The 9,667-nt window shown below is 40.6% G+C and overlaps 1 protein-coding gene across 1 annotated transcript in view; it reads right to left on the bottom strand.

Moving 5' to 3' along the window:
* Positions 1-8,551, bottom strand: part of NMNAT1 (nicotinamide nucleotide adenylyltransferase 1) — a 51,504-nt gene extending 42,953 nt beyond the window's left edge. Inside the window, exon 1 of the mRNA XM_063435688.1 lies at positions 8,389-8,551. Within this exon, the coding sequence (XP_063291758.1) occupies positions 8,389-8,506 (118 nt within the window). The 5' untranslated portion in view covers positions 8,507-8,551. The remainder of the gene's footprint in view (positions 1-8,388) is intronic.
* Between the last annotated feature and the right edge of the window lie 1,116 nt (positions 8,552-9,667).

The raw sequence follows: 9,667 nt of genomic DNA on the forward strand, positions 1-9,667 counted from the left end.
AGTGGTGTTGTGGAGAGAGGCATTGAGGCTAGTGGTGTTGTGCAGAGAGGCACTGAGGCTAGTGGTGTTGTGCAGAGAGGCTTGAAGACTATGGTGAGGCCTAATAGAAAGCAGTTGTTGTTGGGGGATTCCATCATAAGAGGTGTGGAGATGGACAATGGTGGTCTTGTGAGGTGTCTTCCCGGAGCTACTGCTCACAGAGACAGGAGACGTATCTGTAATATTGTTAAGCGAGCAAAGCAGGAAGGGGAATTGGATGTACTTGTCCATTTAGGGACAAATTACTTGGCTTGCAATGAGGTTTCAGAGGTTAAGGAAGTTTTTAGTGTTTTTGCCAATGATATACGGCAGGTTGCTTCCACACTGTCATTCTCTGAAGTTCTGCCTGTGCATAACACTCAGAACGACAGGCGGATGTGGCTTGGTGAATGGTGTCGGGAGCAAAGATTTGGCTTTATTGCTCATGGTAGCTCTGTTTGGAATGGAAATAAACTGTACAAAAAAGATGGTTTGCATCTTTCTCAAAAGGGAACAAATGTTCTCAGTGAGCAGTTCAGAGGTTTTGCTAGGATGTATTTAAACTAGGAGGGGGGGGCAAAAGGGTGATAAAACATCAATCCAATTGTCCCCCAAAACAAGGACAGAAGGTGCCTGTAGCAAGTGTGTTAAACAATGATAAGCTTAGAGTCATGTCTACAAATGCTCGCAGTTTAGGGAATAAGATCCATGAACTTGTGGCAATAATGGCAACTGATAGTGTAGATTTAGTCGCTGTTACTGAGACATGGTATAATGAAAAAAATGACTGGGACATAGCAATACCAGGGTACTCTTTATATAGAAAAGACAGGGAAGGCAAGAAAGGGGGAGGGGTGGCCCTGTATGTAAAGGATAGCATAAAATCTAGCCTAATAAAGGTTAATGAGGCGAACATAGAGTCCGTTTGGGTTACGTTAGAATTTGGTAATCACACAGTAACTCGTGTAGGTGTGATTTATATGCCCCCAGGACAAATTGAAGAGTTCGATAATCTACTAGTTGAAGAAATAGCTAAAATGACAATGAAGGGGGAAGTTATCATCATGGGTGACTTTAATCTTCCTGATGTGAATTGGAATACAAAAATAGCTACTTGTGCCAGGAGCACACATATTCTAAACTCCCTACTGGGATTGTCTCTAAAACAAGTCGTTGAGGAGCCAACTCGTAAAGAGGCCATACTAGATTTAGTGTTAACAAATGGAGATTTGGTATCAGATATTACTGTAGGGGAAAGTTTAGGATCCAGTGATCATCAGTCAGTGTGGTTTAATATAAGAACAGTGACTGAGTCACACCACACAAAAACAAAAGTTTTAGACTTTAGAAAAACAGACTTTTCTAAAATTAGAATATGTGTAAAGGAGTCATTATCAGACTGGAGCAATTTAAATGGAGTCCAAAAGAAATGGGATTATTTAAAAGTTGCACTACTGAAGGCAATAGAAAATTGCATTAGACTTGTCAGTAAAAGCAAAAAATTCAAGAAACCACTGTGGTACTCCGCAGATGTGGCCAAAATAGTAAAAAACTAAAAGTTAGCATTTAGTAATTATAAAAAAACCCAGAGTGAGGAAGACAGAATGACCTATAAGATTAGGCAGAAAGAGGCTAAGCAAGTTATAAGAGCTTCCAAATCACACACAGAAGAGAAAATAGCACAGTCAGTAAAAAAGGGGGACAAAACTTTTTTTAGATACATAAATGAGAAAAGAAAAGTAAAACAAGGATTAGTTAGATTAAAACCAAAAGAAGGAAGGTATGTAGATGAGGATAAAGGTCTAGCTGACTGCCTCAATGAATATTTTTGTTCGGTATTTACAGATGAAAATGAAGGAGAGGGACCTCAGTTAAGAAAAAGGATAAATGAGTCCTTTATTACACGTGAGTTTACAGAGGAAGAGGTTCTATTTCAACTGTCAAAAGTAAAGACAAATAAGTAATGGGACCTGGTGGAATACACCCAAAGCTATTAAAAGAGCTCAGTGGTGTACTAGCAAAACCATTAACAGATTTATTTAACCAATCATTGATAACAGGAGTAGTCCCAGAAGATTGGAAGTTAGCGAATGTTGTGCCCATTCACAAGAAAGGTAATAGGGAGGAGTCGGGCAACTATAGGCCAGTAAGCCTTACTTCAGTAGTGGGGAAAGTGATGGAAACCATGTTAAAGGATAGGATTGTTGAACATCTAAAAACACATGGATTTCAAGATCATAGACAACATGGGTTTACTTCAGGGAGATCATGCCAAACTAATCTTATTGATTTTTTTGATTGGGTAACTAAAATTATAGATCAGGGTGGTGCAGTAGACATTGCTTACCTAGATTTCAGTAAGGCTTTTGACACTGTTGCACATAGAAGGCTTATCAATAAACTACAATCTTTGAGTTTGGATTCCAATATTGTTGAATGGGTAAGGCAGTGGCTCAGCGACAGGCAACAGAGGGTTGTAGTCAATGGAGTATATTCGAAGCTTGGGCTTGTCACCAGTGGGGTACCTGAGGGATCTGTACTTGGACCCATTCTCTTTAATATTTTTATTAGTGATATTGCAGAAGGTCTTGATGGTAAGGTGTGTCTTTTTGCGGATGATACTAAGATATGTAACAGGGTTGATGTTCCAGGAGGGATAAGCCAAATGGAAAATGATTTAGGTAAACTAGAAAAATGGTCAGAGTTGTGGCAACTGACATTTAATGTGGATAAGTGCAAGATAATGCATCTTGGTCGTAAAAACCCAAGGGCAGAGTACAGAATATTTGATAGAGTCCTAACCTCAACATCTGAGGAAAGGGATTTAGGGGTGATTATTTCTGATGACTTAAAGGTAGGCAGACAATGTAATAGAGCAGCAGGAAATGCTAGCAGAATGCTTGGTTGTATAGGGAGAGGTATTAGCAGTAGAAAGAGGGAAGTGCTCATGCCATTGTACAGAACACTGGTGAGACCTCACTTGGAGTACTGTACACAGTACTGGAGACCCTATCTTCAGAAGGATATTGATACCTTAGAGAGAGTTCAAAGAAGGGCTACTAAACTGGTTCATGGATTGCAGGATAAAACTTACCAGGAAAGGTTAAAGGATCTTAACATGTATAGCTTGGAGGAAAGACGAGACAGGGGGGATATGATAGAAACATTTAAATACATAAAGGGAATCAACACAGTAAAGGAGGAGACTATATTTAAAAGAAGAAAAACTACCACAACAAGAGGACATAGTCTTAAATTAGAGGGACAAAGGTTTAAAAATAATATCAGGAAGTATTACTTTACTGAGAGGGTAGTGGATGCATGGAATAGCCTTCCAGCTGAAGTGGTAGAGGTTAACACAGTAAAGGAGTTTAAGCATGCGTGGGATAGGCATAAGGCTATCCTAACTATAAGATAAGGCCAGGGACTAATGAAAGTATTTAGAAAACTGGGCAGACTAGATGGGCCGAATGGTTCTTATCTGCCGTCACATTCTATGTTTCTATGTTTCTATGTTTCTAAACCCCTGTAGCTTCTCAACAGCTCTCAGTAATGGGTCAATAGCAAGATTAAACAGCAGAGGCGAGAGCAGTTATGGCGAGTTAAGGCCATTTGTGGTAATACAGGCAGTAGGAGGATGTTGTAAATTTTGAATAAAATGGACAAATGTGTGACCGAAGTATCTCAACTTTAGCACCATAATCAGGTGCTACCAGGATATGCTATCAAAAGCCTTCTCTATGTCAAGGCTAATAAGGGATGAGAGTATGAGTCCAGTCCCCCACACGTGGCATAAGCCACAGCTGCGAGAGCTCTGCGGACCCCTGTCACTCCCTGCCTGCCCCGCACAAAGCCCAGTTGGTGAGAGGTTAGTGCAATCAGAGCAATGATTTTGGTAAGGAGTTTGACGTCCTGATTAAGTAATGATATTGGGCGATAGGAAGCCAAATTCTGAGCATCCCTGTCGGGTTTGGGTATCGGAATTATTCTGGTTTGATTAAGTTCATCTATTGGCAGGCCTTCTAAATATATTTTACTGAACAAGTTTTTGAGAGTGGGACTAAGCTGTTGTTTCAGGGATTTATAGTACTCTGAGGTAAAGCCGTCGGGAATTTCGCCTCCATCGCGCAGTGGCCATAGGAAAGCATTGAGAAATGCTTTCCTATGGACACTTTGAATGTGCGCGCGGCACTTGCCGCACATGCGCATTCGGCTTCAGTGATGTCGGACAGGGAGGATATGTCACCAGCGCTGAGGGAGCCCGGTGCTGAATTAAGGTAAGTGGCTGAAGGGGTTTTAACCCCTTCAGCGCCACGGGTGGGGGCACCCTCAGGGCACTATAGTGTCAGGAAAACCGCTTTGTTTTCCTGACACTATAGTGTTCCTTTAAATTCCACAACAAATTTATCAGCCCCGTCTTTGTTAGCACTGGAAGCTTCACCATGTCTCACCACACTGTGTATGTGTAGCGGAGAGGTAGTATAATCCACAATATCTCCGCTGGTAGACAGGAGCAGCATATAATAATCCAGGTAAAACAAGTACAGCATACAATAATCCCGGTAGCGTTATATATATATCCTTCCTTCCCAAGAACTAGACGACACATAGGCTGGGAGTCAACTGAGGTTTTATTCACAAGCTCCAGTATTTATGTGGTTCCCCATGCAAGGGGTTTCCTTACTGACTTTACAGGGGTTGTAGAGTAGGGGACTACATAGGGAACTTAACATACAGAACATTTCTCCCACCATGCACTGCTGTACGAGAGGGATACTCCCACTAGAATATCTTGTTAAGTTGATTATCCCTTCGTACAGCAGAACAGGCTTTTTACATGAAAATCCATAACTCCAATATTATTCGTGCTATTGTACCGGCAGATAGCCAAGGTCTGAGCGCATACTTCGTGGAAGTACCGCTCAGATCCCAGTGCAATTAGCCGAACGCCGCACGAAATACACTTGAATACAAATTCTTCACAAAAGTAATGAATACACATATAGAGATAAAATACCGAAAGACCGGTGCTTCCAAACGGCCTGCAAGTCCAGCGGTATTCGTGCCATCGAGTAGCTGATTTTAGTTACAGGCACTCGACGACCAAACCCCGCTGGGCTAACAAAGGATCCAAGATGGCCGCCGCTGCGTGGTCGGTATTCCGAACGGCGGCCACCCTGAACATCTATTAACTGCCGAAGGATACATTGTTGCAATCCGTAATGGGAGCCACACAACCTCCTGTGTGTGGTCTCCTATTCGGTAGTTTGTTCGTTTCACGAACAGTGTTGAAATTCACTGTTAGTGAAACTACTATATGAATGCTGGCGGCTTTCGTGCCGCCAGCATACGAATGCTCTCGTTCACCTTAAACACAGAATAGGAGACATGGACAGTTCAGGCAGTCTGAATGCACAATAACACATAATGTAAATACAGTCTTAAGTGGCTAGGTTTGCCACAGTATGCCACTTCTCCTTTTAAACTTTTCAAACCACCTTCTACTTGCCTTAAAAATCTCACTCTCAGCACTCGTTTCAGGGGTGCTTTTCACAAGATCAGCATACACGTCTTGCTTTTTCACAAATTATTGCCTCTGATATGCTATCACCGGCTAGATGTTTTTCATTTATCCATATCAATACCAATTTTTCTACTTCTTCTAGTGTCTGGCTTATTGGTTTTGTAATCGCTTTCACCCCTCTAGCAACATTGGCTCCTTTGATGGCGTCTTTATTTTTTAATATGGTACAAATTGTAGATTTGACCATACCAAACTGTGTTGCTAGATCAGAGACGCGGACACTGCTTTCATGTTTTAAAATCTCTTTTTTCAACTCTATTGTCGTTCTCACAATTTTCCTCTTGGGTTGGCTAATATCCTTGGGACTCATGGTGAGCTTTTGCAGACTGAATGGAGCTCTATGTGAAGACTCAATGAAATTTATTTAAGAGTTAGTGGAGCTCTAATTTAAGTCTGAATGCAATGAATGACTGAATGGAGCTGTTTGCCGACATGAATGGAATAGCGATGCGTCATACTACACTGTGTGCAGAATTATTAGGCAAATGAGTATTTTGACCACATCATCCTCTTTATGCATGTTGTCTTACTCCAAGCTGTATAGGCTCGAAAGCCTACTACCAATTAAGCATATTAGGTGATGTGCATCTCTGTAATGAGAAGGGGTGTGGTCTAATGACATCAACACCCTATATCAGGTGTGCATAATTATTAGGCAACTTCCTTTCCTTTGGCAAAATGGGTCAAAAGAAGGACTTGACAGGCTCAGAAAAGTCAAAAATAGTGAGATATCTTGCAGAGGGATGCAGCACTCTTAAAATTGCAAAGCTTCTGAAGCGTGATCATCGAACAATCAAGCGTTTCATTCAAAATAGTGAACAGGGTCGCAAGAAGCGTGTGGAGAAACCAAGGCGCAAAATAACTGCCCATGAACTGAGAAAAGTCAAGCGTGCAGCTGCCAAGATGCCACTTGCCACCAGTTTGGCCATATTTCAGAGCTGCAACATCACTGGAGTGCCCGAAAGCACAAGGTGTGCAATACTCAGAGACATGGCCAAGGTAAGAAAGGCTGAAAGACGACCACCACTGAACAAGACACACAAGCTGTAACGTCAAGACTGGGCCAAGAAATATCTCAAGACTGATTTTTCTAAGGTTTTATGGACTGATGAAATGAGAGTGAGTCTTGATGGGCCAGATGGATGGATTGGTAAAGGGCAGAGAGCTCCAGTCCGACTCAGACGCCAGCAAGGTGGAGGTGGAGTACTGGTTTGGGCTGGTATCATCAAAGATGAGCTTGTGGGGCCTTTTCTGGTTGAGGATGGAGTCAAGCTCAACTCCCAGTTTCTGGAAGACACCTTCTTCAAGCAGTGGTACAGGAAGAAGTCTGCATCCTTCAAGAAAAACATGATTTTCATGCAGGGCAATGCTCCATCACACGCGTCCAAGTACTCCACAGCGTGGCTGGCAAGAAAGGGTATAAAAGAAGAAAATCTAATGACATGGCCTCCTTGTTCACCTGATCTGAACCCCATTGAGAACCTGTGGTCCATCATCAAATGTGAGATTTACAAGGAGGGAAAACAGTACACCTCTCTGAACAGTGTCTGGGAGGCTGTGGTTGCTGCTGCACGCAATGTTGATGGTGAACACATCAAAACACTGACAGAATCCATGGATGGCAGGCTTTTGAGTGTCCTTGCAAAGAAAGGTGGCTATATTGATCACTGATTTGTTTTTGTTTTGTTTTTGAATGTCAGAAATGTATATTTGTGAATGTTGAGATGTTATTGTGGTTTCACTGGTAAAAATAAATAATTGAAATGGGTATATATTTGTTTTTTGTTAAGTTGCCTAATAATTATGCACAGTAATAGTCACCTGCACACACAGATATCCCCCTAAAATAGCTATAACTAAAAACAAACTAAAAACTACTTCCAAAAATATTCAGCTTTGATATTAATGAGTTTTTTGGGTTCATTGAGAACATGGTTGTTGTTCAATAATAAAATTAATCCTCAAAAATACAACTTGCCTAATAATTCTGCACTCCCTGTAAAGAGGTACCAACGAGATTACCATAGAAGTGAATGCAGTATGAGGTGTTTGGGTACCGAGGATCAGTCGCGTACCGAGACATTTTTTACACAAAACTTTTGTTTGAATTGATGGTGAACAGGAACGATCGAGTTCCGAGGCTCCACTGTATTATTATTGGTATTTACACAGAGCCAGCTTATTTACACTTATAGACCATGTGTAATACCCCTGTCTGGCAGTAACACATGTAGTCTTCCGATTAGATCACTATTGGTAACCTAATCTCATGACACATCAGGCAAATCCAAAATAAACTGCACTATCTCCTTTCCTAAAGGGCCAGAAGTGAAAGGGTTAATAAGCTTGCACGAATGCACAGGGCTAAGAAGATGATGACGCAAAGAGTGGTTTTCTCAAAATGATAAGGCAAGATGAAAAAGTAAGAGTTAAATATAAATTGCTGAAATACTGACATGATCAGCCAGATTTTACTTTGTGAAACAACATACAATATAACAATTAGCACTGTTTTCTGATTGATTTGCTGGTGATAGTAAATATTATGGCGTTTGCTCGGCTTGGAACAGGAATGTGTGCCTGGACAAACATCACTTCTCAATGATTGTCAGAAATGTTTGGACTCATCTTCAATATAAAGTCACTTGTTACGGTCTACAAACAGGGGACTGACTGTACAGAAATGATATAAAACTCATATCCACACCCTGGAATAGTCCAGTCCCAGAAACTGCTGTAAAGAGCTCCATTGATGGTTACATTCATTCTGAAGTCTTGATCCATACCTGTCTCGTGGAGATGGTCTCTGGCCAGTTCAAACAGCCTGAGATGCATGACCGTGACTGGATTGAAAGAGCCGGTGGCAAGCAGCACAACCTCTGTCCGTTCAGTGCAATTCTCCATGGCTCGTACCGGCGGCCACAAATTCAAACCAATGGCTTCTGGGTTACTGATGAAATCTAGCAATAGGATAAGGAACATTAACAAGAGATAATGAGATTTCACAATTCTGAAATAACTGTATATTACTTGCAGTAATATCTGTAACCCACATCCCGTTTATGAGTCAACCGTACGGGTTTCTATCATGCAATAGATTTCAACACAAAAAAAAAATGACTAGCTCCCTTTTGCTATTTTATGACTGATAAAAGTCTAGGAATACTGAATGATATTACTACTGTAGTGTTTTCGAATTGTCACATATACACTAGTTGGGTTAATGTTGGCTGATGCAGGGTGCTAAGTGTTTTAAGTTTTTTTTTAGGGGGCGATATTCGCAAGGTTAATAACAATGCAACTACAAAGTCTATTCAAAATGTATTTTATTTTAGAACATACGGGTCAATTAACAAAACATTGAATTGTGGTGAATTGTAAATCAAAGTCATATTAAAATTGCTGAGAATTTTTCTAAACTGTTATATTGGCCTACATTTTGTAATTTGGTTTTCGATTCACTGTATATAATAATAATACTCACAGAACTGAATAATTGGTAAGTGGACTAATAACTGCCAATGAAGTTTGAGTCATCAATAATCAAAATTAAATATGTTTTAATATTAAGTAGAAAGTACAATACATTTGTCTGACAGCTCACTGAAGCCCAAAGTAGAGTAAGGGTCAAGTGCAAACTGTTAGATGTACATCTCGTCCAGCTATGGAACCACTAGTGTTGAAATGTAGCCTTTACTAAGAAATTGCAAACCCACTTTACAAACCATTACTAATAAACTCACTCTGACCCGTTGGCTGGCTGTTAGGCATATATTGGGATAAGCAGAGATAAAGGTTATAGATAAAGAGGTTTCAGACTATTGATCATACAAACGCCATTGGTGTTAACCCTTGGTGTTCCAGTGCCATACATACAATACTAAAATAACCCCAATGCCAAATAACATACAATAATCCATGAGCTGATTTATGCTCATTATACCAGGACGGCTGCACTCCCAGAATCCTCTTGTTGATTAGAGTTTCAGCAAAATATGCAGGGGCTCTATTAAATCAATTAAAAGGATATACAGAAACATTCACTAAAGTGGGAATTCCAAATTT

The sequence above is a fragment of the Pelobates fuscus genome, chromosome 11 (assembly GCF_036172605.1).
Source record: "Pelobates fuscus isolate aPelFus1 chromosome 11, aPelFus1.pri, whole genome shotgun sequence".
NCBI lineage: Eukaryota > Metazoa > Chordata > Amphibia > Anura > Pelobatidae > Pelobates > Pelobates fuscus.